General features: G+C 36.3%; 1 protein-coding gene across 11 annotated transcripts in view; it reads left to right on the top strand.

The window, feature by feature from the left end:
- LOC308195541 (uncharacterized protein) overlaps positions 1-15,364 on the top strand; it is a 176,412-nt gene that overhangs the window by 98,291 nt on the left and 62,757 nt on the right. For 3 of the 11 annotated variants that reach the window (XR_013951601.1, XR_013951602.1, XM_080593153.1), the window contains 2 exons: positions 6,337-6,435; positions 8,999-9,745. The exons of 3 other annotated variants lie outside the window; for them this stretch is intronic. Coding sequence is in view for 6 of the 8 variants with exons in the window: in XM_080593153.1 (XP_080449279.1) it covers positions 6,337-6,435; positions 8,999-9,001 (102 nt within the window). In the remaining 2 variants the exon portion in view is untranslated. Of the gene's footprint in view, positions 1-6,336; positions 6,436-6,835; positions 8,731-8,754; positions 9,746-15,364 lie in introns of those variants that run through there. 5 more of the 11 variants (XM_080593150.1, XM_080593152.1, XM_080593151.1 and 2 more) reach the window with 4 other exon arrangements.

Genomic DNA, 15,364 nt, shown 5'->3' on the forward strand with positions numbered 1-15,364 from the left:
GGTGTACTGGTAGCAAGGGAGTGCAGAGTGTTCGAATGCACCCAGCTCCCAGGAATGGGAAAACGCAAAGTCAGGGCTGCTGCACATGCAAATACAGCATTCAATCTATTGTCTCACAAAGTAATGTATGGGAACTGTTGTCCACTTGTGGCATCTTTCCTGAAGGTCTCATAAGTTGTTCTATACCAAAGTCGGATTAAATGAAGACTTTCCTAAGCTATGTGTGCAATGAGGAGAGAATACCTTCTAGTAAAGACATTCACTTGCAATGTCAGAAACCCAAGTCAAAGCCACATTCAAATTGGAGTTGAATTTGGCTTTTTTTCTGCTTTTATCTATCCACTTGGAGTTTTTCCATTTGCTGCAAATTGATATTCACTGGGCCAGAGAGTGCAAGTGCGATTGATAAGAGCATATATATATATATAAAAGATACGTGTAATATGAACGTTCAGTTCCTGCATTCTTAAGACTCAAAAGACTTCAGGACGGTCCTAATTATCACATGTATTTTAGAGTATTTTAAAAAAGCAGCAGTTAAATATGGAGGGGCTCTGTATTCTTTTTGCTTATCACAGAAATGGAGCCGAGGGCAGTAGCTTTTACATGTCCTGCTGTGCCACAGCACAGAACGTGGAAGTTTGCTGGTTAAGATTGTTTTGGTTTTGATGAATAAACCACACAAGAGCATTGAGCCAGGCTGCTGCTGGCTGTTATATTACCGGACAAAATGCAGTGCCATTCTTCATGTCCAGATTTGTTAAGACTTTGTGTTTCTTTCTCATTGGAAAGGTGGCAGCATTGGCACGGTACGCGATGTGCCTAGTGCTGAAGGATGAATGGCTGTTTTATTACCCCTAGATCTTCCTTGGAAATATGTTCCCTAAGGACGTGGTTATACAGTTGAATCGTTCTTGGGCAGAGTGCAGGACTTCCTTCAGAAGCGTATGCCTCAAATCTAAAATGAAACTTCATGCTTAGACTTTGTAGCAAGACTGTTGTCCTCTCCTTTTTTCTTATGACATCTGTAAGGGAAGATTACAGGAAAGCAGGCAAACATCTAAACTGTTCTTAATTGCTATTTATACTGCCTCAGCAATGATGAGTTTAGCTATATTCCCACTTTATAAATGACATATGTAATTGGGTTAAACAGAATCACACACAACATTTGTTGGTCAATTACCTCTTAAATTATGTATGTTTTCTTAATTTGGAAATGCAATTTTTCTTTCACACATAAAGCTCTTTTCTAAATATGTACTTAGTATATCTGAAATGATTACTTGTATTTGTACACAGAAGCTAAATTGAATAGAGTTTTTCTATTATGTGTATACGTTTCTATAATCAGGAAGACACCTTTATTTCTGTATGTATGGGGTGTTCGCTGAATAATGGACAGAGAAATCAACGTGTGTGCAATTCTTAGACAAGGAAAATCTGAAAACTAAATGTGTTCAGTCAATATGCTCATTATGTATTAAAGTTAATATTATCCCAAGGCTCAATTATTTGAATTTATTAGAATTTCAGTAAGAATGTTTGTCTAGGTAAATGCATTCTTGCCTGACACCTTTAAATACATGTAACATGAAATCTCGTTTTACAAAAATAATTGATCTCCACCATGAAAACAGTAACTAAAAATGTTAATAGTTTTACATTTGCTCTCTCAACAAAACGATGTCAAAACTAATCTTACAAAAACATGCATGATATGTATGATCACTATCTGTTTCACAAACCTTCACTTTGGAAATATCCTTGAAAAAGTTTGTGTAAATGTCTGGTTTCTTTGCTTGTTTAAATTGATGTTTCTCCACTAACGCTACTGTGTCTATGCTGATTTGTACCAAATAATTTAGTACTGGATTTTTACTGTAAACAGCACTGTTCACCCTACAGAGAACAGTGTTTAAATGTGCTCAACATATTTAATTTTCCCAAATTCAGATTTGGGCATGAGCCATAATAAACAGTAGTATGAACTGGCAAACATTTTTACTTAAACACTATTTTTTCCATAATGTCAATTTACGATATGATATTACTTGAGTTAGAAATTTCAATGTCTAAGCTTTTGAAGAAATATTATTTTTGTATGTCAGTGCAATCTATCACTTTACCGGACTCAATCATGTATCTGCATTACTATATGGGACAGAGGATCCCCAAGAACAGGGAAGCTTGTAAATTGTGTTGTACAAGAAGGATTCTGAAAATAAAATCAAATGCAATTTGTTATTACAGGTTGACTCTTTGCTAAGAACAAAAGTGATACATAGTGCCATAAAAATATAGTTATCAGCATTGTAATTTTCTACTACATAAAATGCTAGAAAAGCTACAGGATGGAGCTGATGACAGATCATGCAAGCATTATGCTAGCTTATTTTTTTGAGATGCACGGGGATTTTCTGACATACAGTTTATACTCACATCTATGAACGTGCTGTTTAATGAACGCTTTTGTTTAGGGTCACTCAAAACTGTGCTCCCCTCGGTCTCTTAATGGCTTGCATTAGCAAGTGCATGTCATCTGGAGAAAAATTCCTTCATGTGTAGTTTGCTCAGAAATGTTTGCACTGTATTTCCATGTTTTTTTCATTGTTTTCCTCATCCCTCTTTTTCCTCAGCAGCTTTGATGAACATAGCAGCGTTCGTCCATTTTAGAGGTTGTGAACAGGAGAATACTGTCTTACATGTTTGATTGCCAGCTGTTTTAAAACAGTCTTACTGAGTTGTTATGCAGTTTCATTATCTCACTATCTTTCCTCTATAGTGTATTAAGTTTTTATGGAGGCAAAGGAGAAAGCACAATGAATTAGTTTTAGCAGTCAAACTCTTTATATTTAAGTGCAAATTAAAATTTATTTCATTGTAGTGCTGTAGGTAGGTCTTTTGTCTTCAAGTCGCAATGTCTTGACAGTTATTTCAGTGAAACTAATATCTGAGTGGCCTAACTTTGATTATTTTTACACAGGGGAAACATGCTTAAGTTGCAAGGAGTTACCAATGCATTCTTTCTTCATGTAAACCTGAAAAGTCACTATATAAACGTAAAGTATTTGGACTAATTTTCTTTTTATCTTCTCTTGCCTTTGCTGCTGGCTTCCTTTCTGTACCATGTATTTTGCTTCCAGCTTGGGTGATATGGTCACTCTACCACAGCTATCAATTTCTCTTGTAGATAGAAGATTGTCGTGCTAAATCTGCCCTGAGTTTACTTCTATCCTGCTGATTGCTATACCTTTTAATTAGATTTCTATTTTTCCTCTTTTTAAAAGCAATCTGTTCTCAGGGACTTCCACACCACTCTCTGCTGGAAGGCTGTGTCATAATCTGACTATATCAAAAATTAAAACTTCTAATTTCTTGTTGCATTTTATTCACAGTTGTTCTGTACCTATCTACATTTGTACTGATAGAAATATATTTAGGCAAGTAATGATGTTAACGCTCAGCCTCCCCTTTTTCTTTTTTTTTTTTTTTAATTGACTAATCAAGTCAGTCTTTTTTAGGGTCTGCTTCAAAACAAACTTTCAATTCCTCTCTCCATCTAAGCAGGCCTTTATACTTGTTTCAATTCAGTTTATCTATTTGTAAAGCTATATTCTAGGTGAAATTTCATCAGTGCTCCAATCGTACTAATGTTTCCAGTGCTACTGTAAGGTATCTTCTTTATTGTAGATTGCTACCAGTGCTGTAAAAGTAACGAAGGACGTGCAGTTCTAAAGGGATACTACCTTTTCTGTTTTTACAGCCACCTTTGTGTTTCTTGGTAATTTTTGATTTTCTAAGTCATTCTCGTCCTTAGGCATTTCAGATTGAGTTCCCAACTTGTAAAAAGTTTGGGCATTTTGCCCAGAAGTTGATCTTGCACAGTGTATATTTGAACTTCATTCCTTTTCTATTTCAGAGTTTTACAACATGATATATTAATTCTCTCGAAGATTGGCAATACCTCTTACGTGCTCATTGTCTGCAAATCCTGTTAGAACATTCCTACTTTTTGTTTCAAGACCACGAATGAAAATTTACAGTCTTACAAATCCAATACTTAAGGTTTTCAATTGTAGCCTGATATTCCCTTTTGAGCTCTCCTCAGTGCATTTCATCTTGTTTATTTTCTGTTCGATTTCTAATCCGTAGGATGTCCAACTTTGTGTGGCACTGTAAAATAGTGATCTGGACAACTATGGTGTCATTTGTCTGACCTCAACAAAATGCAAGAATTTAAAGCAGATCTTGAAGGAAGAGATAATGAGAGCAGTTATAGGGTTGTTATAATTGCTGTGGTCTAAGGATATGTAATTAAGAAAAAGAGATAAAGAAAAAAGGGTACAAAATGAACCAAAGGTAAATTGTCTGAATAATCAAATGACTGTAAGTATGCCAACTGATTTTTCAAAGAAATGCAGCAGATTTAATCTATCTCAACTTCAAAAGTTTTATGACTCCTCTTTCTAGAAAATCAATTGTCATTTTGAAGTCTGTGGCTGTGAAACACACAAAGCAAAGAGCTGCTTCTGTCTCCTACCTTGGCTCAGGAATTGTAGAAGAAGAAAATGACTCTAGTTTCTGGCCTGCTTTTTCTGGGGAGGAAGGGCATGTTACTCATCATTGCCACTGTTGACGCATATAGGGTCCAGAATTGATGGCAGTGGGGTCTGTGTATGAGTGTGTTTTCACTATTCCAGAGTGGTTACTGTAAATGCTTTGGGGGTAATAAATATATCAAATGATATGAATAAGTAACCTAGTAGATAATTTATTGGGTCAAGGCATTTATTCTTTTTCATGACAGAGAGGATCTTCATAGTGAAAATGGAAACTCCTGTTTCTCCACCTTTGTGCTGTTGTCCTATTTTCTTCTTTCTGTGTTAGTCCTCTTTCTTCTGCTCAAGGAAGCAAAGATTCTTTCCTTTCAAGCCCAAATGAGTAACATCATTTGAAATGTTCATATTATTGAGTCATAAGCAAAGAAAAAGTGACTGAGAAAGGACTACAGGAAGCTAATTAGCTGTAGATAAACCATTCCTGGCTGTTTCTCTGGTCTGTTCTCAGCTTCCAGTAGAAGACTTCATTTTAGTACATAAGCCAAGTGTCTGCTTCAATTTATGCCCATTGGTTGGTGTTGGTTTTTTTGTTTCATTTTCAAATTAAATATGGAGAACAGTTTATTACCTTCCACTTTTTGTTAGCATTTTAATACCTGGTGCCGTCCCCTCAGTTGTCTACAGTCTAGACTTGTATTTCCTGTTTTCCCTTGAGTGCATTTTCTAGAATTCTGATTATATTTGGTGCTTGTGCGTGAATTTTCTTAAATGGGTTCCCATGTCTTTTCAAGTGGGATGTCCCAGTCTTGACCCAGGACTTCAGGTGAAGTTTATCGATGTTGTGTAGAGCAGAAGGGCTACTGGGGCTGTTTCATAATGCTACTTTTATGCTTTGTCAGAAGAATTACGCATTTCTCGGGCACAATACTGGCTGAAAATAAGTAAATAAAAGACAGCTAGCTTACTATGTGACTTTCCCAAGTTTTTACAAAGATTTACAAATACCACGCTAGCAAAAATGACTAGCATTTAATTGCATAGCTCAGATCCTTCAGATTTAGCCAAGACCCTAAATCCTGTTGATACATACTATTTACACAGCCCTAGCAATTTGTTACTGATAATGAAACCACAGAGACACACAATGCTGTGTCAGAACTCAGTAGGCTGAAGTAAGATTAGTTGGCTCAACATTTCCCTACCTGCCAAATCCTTGCTCAACATTGCTATCAATAATTCCATTTACTGGCATTAAAATGCAAAATGTGAACTATCATGATGATATAGCATTAACTTCCCACTAGTAAATACAAGTAAATACAAGTAAATTTTATTACACGAAAATAAAAAAAAACAAATACAGATGTGATGGGAAAGTGAAATACATTGTTTTGCAGAACGTCTTAACTAAATATTTCTTCTGCTTTCACTCTGTTTACCATCTCATCTCCCTGTTGTGATGGCTGAAGATGTAGTAATAAGTAGAAATTTTCTTGATGGATGGTTTATTAGCAGAAACAAAGGGAAAAAGAATCCTTTTAAGAAAAGTTAGTACATTTTAGATAGTGTATCAATGCTTATGAAAATCTTGTACTTATTACCAGAATTTAAAAATTATACTGTGAGCAGTTGTAAATTTTCCTTGTACTGTCAGGTACCATTCTTGCGTAAAAGGAGAATTTCTCCAAATTCAAGTTTTATTTTAACAAATTCTGTATTTGTACTAACCACACAACTCTTGCAAGTTAGAATTTCTTCCTTTCTGTTTTACCAGACTGTCAGGTGCATTACAGCTTGTATGGCTCTATGGTTCTTCTGTAGACAATTGCCATCTGCGCTTAGAGGCATTATTATCTTTACAACAGAAGCCAAGGTAAGTGGCAAAGTCAAGGACTGTCAAGTGAAATGTGACAGACAGATGAATTTCTGCTCAGGAGTTTGCCCCTTTTTTTTCCAGTCAGTTTGATTAAAAAAAAAAAAAATCTGAGCAAAAAAAACTGGCTGGAGGATTTGGACCTGCAGGAAGCCAGCATATCCCTCTAGAGCTTCTTTGTTAAGCTCTTGGGCCTTATTAAATTTATCCTCCTTACAGAAATAATGGTGTTAATGTGGGGGAATTAACAGAATTTCTGAGAAATTATATCCATACATTTCACCAAAATGTCTCTGATTGACCTCCATGTCCTTTCCAAAAAGTCCCCCATCTGCAGGTTTCCCACTTAAGCAACAATAACCCTAGACAGAGAGGACTTGCAGGATCATTTTTATCTTAGGTGTCTCTCCCCCATCATTTCCTGGAACCGCAGGTGGCACTGGGGACAGACGTGCTTTACAGGGGAAAAAGAAGTGCTTTACAGGGGATATTTGCACCAAATACCCTACTTCCATGGGCTTGGTCCGCTTCATATGGGGAAAGAGTATCAGCCTTTCTTGTACTACTGGAGTAATGGGACTAATTTTTAAGTAGCCTAGAACACCAAATCACACCTCCATAATTGAAGATAGAACAAAACTTTAAAACAGTGTTTCGTGCAAACAGGTCTTGCATAAATGTAACTAACTCATATATTAATTAAACAAACAAAGCTGTGTCATAGAAGCAGACAGTAGCCTGTTTGCAAATGCTTGCATTTAGCTGTGAGTTTCTTGTTCTTTCTTATTGATATTCTCAGTAAATTGCTACACTTCTATTATGTTAAGAGCATCGATTTAGTGGGTGTCCCCTGCCAGTCATGCACTTCTGAGATATGTCAATGTATTTCATGTGGTGTTGTAAAAGATGTCAGAGAGGGGGTTGTGAAATGGGAATCTGGTATTATCCTCAGGAGCACTGTACAAAGAAGCAGTTACTGGCCTGGTTTTTGTTTGATTATTTAAAAATAAAAATTTAAAAAAAAATGCAGGAGCTCACAGAGGATGTGCTTACACTAACAACGTAGCCATGTAGCCTCTGGGTTATGTAGAAAAGCTAAATCCTTGGACATGCTTGCATCAGGCAGTTACTGCATGACTGGGTTTCATTTTGCAGCTACGTTTTTAATCATATTCAAACAAGACAAAAATTAATCTAGTAGTGTGTCTAACTAAAGGCTGTTATATAATAAGGTTGTGCCAAAAAAAATGCAGGTGCAGTCTTAGAAGGTGCTGAACCCTTTCCAAGAATAGTTTATATCTTTCAATTCCCCCGGCAATCTAAACTGAATATATTGATGTATTCATCAGCATTGCACAGGAGAGATGGTCTCCACTGAAATGTAGTTTCAACCTCTACACCTGTATGTGAATAATTCCATTTATTATCCCGATTCTTAATAAACATTGCATCTTCATTCATAGACTCTTAATCTTTCATAAGATTACATCTTGATGTGATTCTTCAGCCTTGTTCCTTAGCAGGTTTTATTGTAGCTGCTTCATTGTATATGGACTGAGAATAAAACAGACTTGATGAGTTTCGGATAATCTTCTGTTGTTCAATCTAATATTTTGGACAGTAGCTTGAAATATATAAGATTTTATTAGAATCTTTCATTGGCTTCTCATAGCTAAGCTCAGGAAAAGCCTTAAAGTGTAAATAAAATGCAAAAATAAAATAAAATTATTACCAGACAGGCAGAACAATATAACCTCAGAAATTAGACTCTGAGTTCACTGTCTAGCATTTACAGGAAATCCTCATATGGAAAAAACATTCAATCACTGTTATTTTAATAACTTGCAAGACCCTCTGTAGGGAGTTCATATATTCATTTCATATTGGAAATCACAAAATCTTGCTGTATAGTAATATGCCTCTATTCTCCCCACTTCCCCTCCAACTAGGTTAAGTAAATAAAATCTAAGACTTTTCTTGTATTTCTTCAGCAAAGTAGTAACACTAGCAAGCCTTGCTTACTTTGTCTGTGTTGATGCAAAGTGCCCTCACAGTGTGATGCTGATGAATAAATCACTAAATGTGTAACAGCAACTATTTACTATGGATTGCAGAAATTTAGCCCAGATAAAAAGGACTATTCTAGTTTGGCTTTTTCCCCTACATTCTGAAAAGAATTTAATCGTATTGTATGTTTCCATTACATAAACACGTAAAATTACACCTTACAATAAAGTAGCAGAGCATTTTCCAGGTCCAAGTGTGAAGATATTTAGCTTCTCGTTTGCAAATAAATTGCTGTTCTCACTTTTGTTGCAGGGTACCAGGATTGTAACAATTCAGCCAAAACAAGGCCTTTAATTAATGCACATTTGCAATGATAGGTTATTAGCGTCCACAAAATTCTTGACAGATTACATGAGAAATTCAATAGAATAAAAAGTTTAATCATCACTAAAATGTGAATGAAATGGATTCCAAATCTGATGGACCTGTCATAGGAAAAAAGTTATTAACTTGATTTTTATAGCTTTTGCTTGTCCTTATGTTCTTACTGTACCAGTGACAAATGTATCCGGTGCACCAACCACTATTGTGGAGGAATGAAGAGGGGAGAAGGAAGGTCTGTTTTACACTGGTTTGAAGTCTATTTAATTTTGCCAGTGCAAGCGAAGTCTTGGAACTCTGCAGAAGTTTCTGTTGAGTATATCTGTTTAAATTGCTTATAATGAAGCACCATGAGCTTTTAAAATAAGAGCTAAACAGAAGCTAACTATAAAATGAATAGTAACTTTAATGAATTTTGCTTATTTCTCTTTCCTTATGAATTGCTCAGAAACAGATTGAATTTCTTTGTTTCAAAATAAAGCTATTTGAATTACTCTTGATCTGTTTAAAAACGGTCTAGGAATATTTGAGACTCCGTTTTTTGGCTGTATATGGCATAATCTTATCAGAGTTGAATGACCACTGGACTCTGATGTAAACTATGTTTACAAATTTTAATTTCCTGTAAATATAGATATCAGTTCTGTAATGCTCTAAAATAACAAAGAAAATTGTGGGGTTTTTTTGTTTTTGTTTTGTTTTGTTTTAAAGCAACTGGAAATACTGTTACTACTTTTTATAAAGACTACTCTTGGTGTCTCTTTAGAAACACTTACTTTTGCACCTGTAAGAAAGCATAAGTTTTTCCTTTATCGCTTGTCATTTAGTTTTTGTGTATAGTTAAATGATGGAAAATGAGAACAATTGCAATTTCTAGGAAGTATATTGTCCACAATAAAAGTTTGGTTTATGATGAGCACAATTTTTTTCTTACAACTTACCTGCTCTTTTGCCTGTTATCAGTTCTGGTTAAAAAAAAAATAAAAAAATCAGCTGGAAGTTTATTATATAAAACAGTCCCTTCAAAGGAAACAGCAGGAAAGCAATGACAGAACAACTGCCCATTACACTTTTAGTGTATTACTGTACAAATGTAAAGCCATAGGAAACATACCTAAGTCCATTGAGTCAAGAGGCTGAAATAGAATGGGAAAAGCCAGAAGAAAAGCAAGACTTTTGTTAGGCATGGCATTTTTTGCCAATGGTACCAGCTGTACTGTCTTTCTCCCTAATATATCTGCCATATATTCTGATATCTACCATATATTCTGAGAAGCTATTTTAAAGCACTGGGTCTTTCTTCTCAAGTGCATGTTCCGCTGGAGACAAAGTTATTAAAAGTTTCAGAATGGTGAAGAGTCGTGATATTTCAGGCAAGCCTTGCTATTCCAGTGATGGATACAGAGGAGATTTTTAGGAGCCTGAGGACAGAACAGATTATTAGAGGGAAGAAGGGTCTAATGGGTTGCAGAAATGGACCTGCTTTGATACTAAGATTCCTGCTGCATGAAAAATTTACAAGCGTTGCCTTCCAGGATTACAGAAAAATCAGGAGGAACTTGGATGAAATGCTGAACTAAGCAGAGGGTGATTGATAGCCGCAGACTGCCACTAACCCTTCCCTTTACAAAAGCAGCACAAGTTTCCCTTGAAAGGACAGAAAAGGGTGCCTAACAATCGAAGTCTGGATGTTTTACTGCCAATAACTTCCTTAATTTATGGTCATAATGAATTTTATTCATGCCACGAGGATCTAGGAGATTGTTAGACCTCCCTGAAAAGAGTCCACTGGTGCTTTGTGACTGAAACATTTGGAATGAAATCAAACTCTGATGAGTCCAGTGAAACTTAAATTCTGACAGTAAGGATATAAATAAAAGCAACTGCATTTGTGCAACCCATTCAGAAATTGCAAGCTGCCTGCAGATAAATAATCATGCTTGTAAGATCGATGATTCCATAATCACTGATAACGGTAAAGCTAACACTGAAACCAGCCACGTTGGTTTTCTTTTGCTTCCTTACACTTGTAAGACAGTTTTGAACACACGCCAGGTTGGGAATAGGCCTTAGCAGGGGAACGTGGTGGGAAAGAGGGAGCAAGTGGCCGGAATATACTGTAACTGCTTGCAGGAATATAACCTCTTTAACAGTGAACGCATTTCATATAATCCAGGAACCTCCCCGCTCTTCAATCCATAGCTTCCTGAGCAGTGTGCAGATGTAGGCAGTACTTTCTGTGGTGTGTTTGTGAATTTTGGGGCCAGCCCAGGATTCATCCTGGCCCAGGAGCATCTCGGGGCGTGTAGTTTAGCGTGGTGTTTGTTAGCAGCAGCTGGAGCTGGACTGAGGGTCATCCACTCTTCTCAAGAGTATTTTCTCACTCTGTATGTAGGTCAGAACCAGAAAAAAAGGGGTGTCTCTGGTAGTCATTAGGGCCTGGGTAGTGTCAGGTGTCGCTCAAATAGTCTGAATTTACAGTTCTGAACAACTTCATGTTCATAATTTTGTTGTGCTGTGTTTGAAGTACATGGCCTGCTCCTGGCATTGGAATTGGATCTCCTAGATGACTGACTGTTCCAAAATGGCTTTGCAGTGTTATATAGTTCTTCTCCAGATAAGACAAGGTCATGGGAACATTAATTCCATATATTTGATACGCTTTTTCATACTTTTGTCCATTTAGCAGCAGAAAAGACATCCAAAATGGGGTTAGCAGTGGGAAGACTATATGGAGCAGCCAAATAATGAATGAAACAGTGGATAAGGTAACATCACATATTTGAGTGTAGGGAATAGGGGTAAGTGTGGGAACACCATGCGAAGACTTTGTATTTTATTGAAATCATTCAGTAAAGCAAAATTTCACAATCGGGTCCTTTAAAAATGGTAATACATGTATGTCAAATGCTACTCATCTTTCTGAAAAGAGTGCTGATTGATCTGAGTAAGACTATTCACATACACAAGATTTATCCACCAGTCTCCTTTCTTTGAGCAGTAATATTGTGCAGTATTAAGCCCAAGTAAATGTCAGCTGATGATGCTTTTGTTGCTCCTTTAGGTAAATATTTCATGGTGCATTCTAGATTCTGTTCTTCATGGCTTCATGGCTTTAGATTTTGTTTTTTTCCAGTTTGGTTTGTTGCTCTGTGAGGCTTCTGCTAGCTTTTTTCTTTTTTCTTTTTCTTTTTCTTTTTTTTTTTTTTTTAAACATTATGTCCAAGGAAAATACTGGTTCATTTAAGAAAATAACCAGTACAAGCAGACTTTGAAGGCAATAGCTGTGGAAATAGTTGCATTCACTGGAAGAAGCACTTTGCAAATTGCCATACTATTTCAGTAAAGTTCACACAGCGTCTCAGTGAGTAAAATGATAGGGTTCCTTTTTCCCGTGTTTTCAGTACTGAAGCATTTTGACTACCTCAGTTGAACCTCTAGATGCCTAATAGCCTTATGTCATTAATAATTATATTGTATGTTTAAATGCTACTTTCTCATTTTAAACTCTTGGTCATATTTAACACAGGTACAGCAAACAGCATTTATTGACATTTGACTAATCTACACAGACAGAATTGCAGTGATATACCACATAAATTACATCTTCCAAGGTTATAGAACTTGTACTAGGACATAGTAGCACTTGGTGACACTTGATACCCCAGTTATGAGGTCCAGTATCTATATCATAGGGGTTTGAACGTAGGATTGTTCTTTTTAATAATAGACATGGGGTATTACTATTAAAATAAATGCTTTTCTTCTGTGAATTATCAGCAATAAGTGCAGATTTTCAGTGATGATAACCAGGCGACTCAATAGCGTTCATTTGATTTGTAGCTCTAACTTTTAATTGGTAAGTCTCTGATCAAGTTTCAGCATTTATACCTGTATTTCAGACACATGTGTAGTTCTGATGAATACAGGAGATAAACAGAACAATTTTATTTAATTTGTGAATGGGTGGCCTCTATCTGTTGCTTTGCCTTGGCCTGGTTAAGTAGTTGAGAGTGCAATCCTCAAATAAATCTGGTAGTTTAGTTTCCCTCATAAACCTTTGTTCTAACTTACTTTATAGTTACCAGTCTCTTAGGTTTTCAAACTCTTTCCTCCTTGTTGAAGACTAACAGAAAAGTCCAGACTTCTCTTTGTTCTCTCCATTTTTCTCAGTGGTATCACTGGAATTAAGTAGACTCAGCTCAGCTGAATCTAGTGGAATTCCTGCCACAACTCTTCTTAATGGGTTGTGTCTGTGCTATGTACCTCATTCCACAGACTCACCTTTTCTGAGTAATTCTATGCTATGTAATATGTCACTGCTGTTTGAGACTAGCAGTTTCTTATTGGCATCCAGTATGAAATGCCCACACTTTGAGAACTTATCCTTTAAGACATAATTATACATAAACCACTTAGTGCAGAAAAGAACTTATTTTTTTCCTATCTGGAGTTGAAGTGCTGAGGCTGCTAAACTGTTGCTTTTAGGGCTTTATGTTTAAAAAACAAAGAAGCAGAAACATTTTTCAAAATTTATTATCTTAAAAATAAAGATAAGTAACCTGATGCTTAATTTAACATTGTTTTTGATTAAATTGTAGTATTTGATTGTCACAGATTTATGTTTCTAGTACACATGACTAAGCCAAATTCTCTGGTAGCTGAGCACCAGTGGTTTCAATTAATTTTATGCATTGGTAGCTTTTCATACCTCTTTTAAGGCTATTTAAAGGAACATCATGGAATTTCATATTTGAGGTCCTCATTTTTGCATCCTTTCAAAAATCTGTCATGCTCTAAACATTTGACTTCAGGCTTCATATGCATGCTCTTGGTTTTAGTTACTAGCCACAAATAAAAATGAAATTTGTCATCTAGTTCACTGAGTTCAGTTGTCTCATTGCAAAGGCACAAGCATTTATCTTCCACAACCTGAGCATTCATTAACTATTAGAATAGTGATTAATGAAAAATCATTAACTATTAGAATGGTGACTGTCATCAAGGAAAAAAATGGGTGTACTGTACAGCATAGTTCTGCTAAGACTGAATAGAGGTGGGTCTCTAAAATGGGAACTGATGCAAGCTTGTGACCAAAAGGGACCCTTGATTATTAATTCTATTCCCTGTTTTTACAGGCAGCCGTGTCATAAAATCCTTTCAGTTGTGTAAGTTTCTCCTTGAAAATAGTGGTATTTTTCTCCTACTACTGAAACACACTTCTCTAGTGTTTATAACTTCTCTCTTCCAGTTCGTGTTTTTATGACCAGATTATGACAACTGTTTTTGTTGAACATATTATCAGTTGGTATAAATGGTGTGGATTTTTCTTTTTCTGACTTCTAGCATTCATTTTCCTAAGCTAAATAAATTTTTTCTGGCTACATACCATATAGTGTAAGAATGCCTATAAGGATGACATCAAAAAGATTCATATGCTCTCCACCCTTATTCCTGACCATGATTTAGGTATAGCTAAAATGTAGCTTGAGTACAAAAATTCACCTTGTGCTTAGATATTAAATACCCAGGGTCTTTCTGGTAAGCTGAGCTGCTCTAACTTTTATGGATACAGACCTCTTGAACAGGAACTAGAGAGTGCATTGAGACACTGACTGTGCTCTGACTTTCCCTGTACGGCATTCTGGAGTTAAGCTTAAATTTGTTTAAGCTGGAATGTGTTTACAATGCTGATGCTGTGTAAGTCTGGACACGTGTAGGCTGGACTCCCATTTAGCTGGCAGTATTCTTAATCATCTTTTGAATGACAGACTCTGACAGACTCCCCTGATTGTCCTAGTAGACCTCCTCTGTTCCAGTTTGAATTCATATGTGAATTAAACATACAGTACTAGGATGGGAGCCAGACTGAACCCACTGTTCTGAAATGTGTAGTCTGCACCTTTTGTAGCAGCACTGCTGCTTCCCTTTGGTCACAATCTCTCTTTAGATGCATACATATTAGGATTGCTTTTTTCCTAGAGATATTGCATGATAGAGCCATATGCCTCTTTTGATCAGCAAGAACTCAAGATCCTTCCTGCCCTCCATTTTCACAGGAAAAAAAAAAAAGAAAAAAAAAGTGCAGTTATTATCTCTTGTGCTTTTCATTCCTGTTAAACTTCTTACCCTCCCTATAGGTAAAAGGCAAAAAGAAATTAACCCTGCCTGCAAACCAGCTGCACTGCTCTGTTAAACATCTTTATTGCTGTCTTCTTGGCCTTTTAAACCTTTTGTAAAGGCCAGTCTTGTCCTTTCAGATAAGTTCAGTGATTGACAGTCAGATGGGTTTTGATGCTAGAAGGCTCACTTACATCATTAACTGCTTCTTGCCTACTTGTAACATATGGCTTTGAAATAAGCTCTACAAATGCTGTACTGCACTGATATTACACTTCCGCAAACGTCAACAAACAGTACCACAAGCAAAAGAAAACCACGTAAAACAAAGTAATTTACCATCTGGAAGACAGGGCAAGTCTGTACTAATATTTAGGGTCAAACCTGAGGTCATCCTCAACCATTTCTTGCCAGGTTATAC

This window comes from Anser brachyrhynchus (genome assembly GCF_964034855.1).
Source record: "Anser brachyrhynchus genome assembly, chromosome: 5".
Lineage (NCBI taxonomy): Eukaryota > Metazoa > Chordata > Aves > Anseriformes > Anatidae > Anser > Anser brachyrhynchus.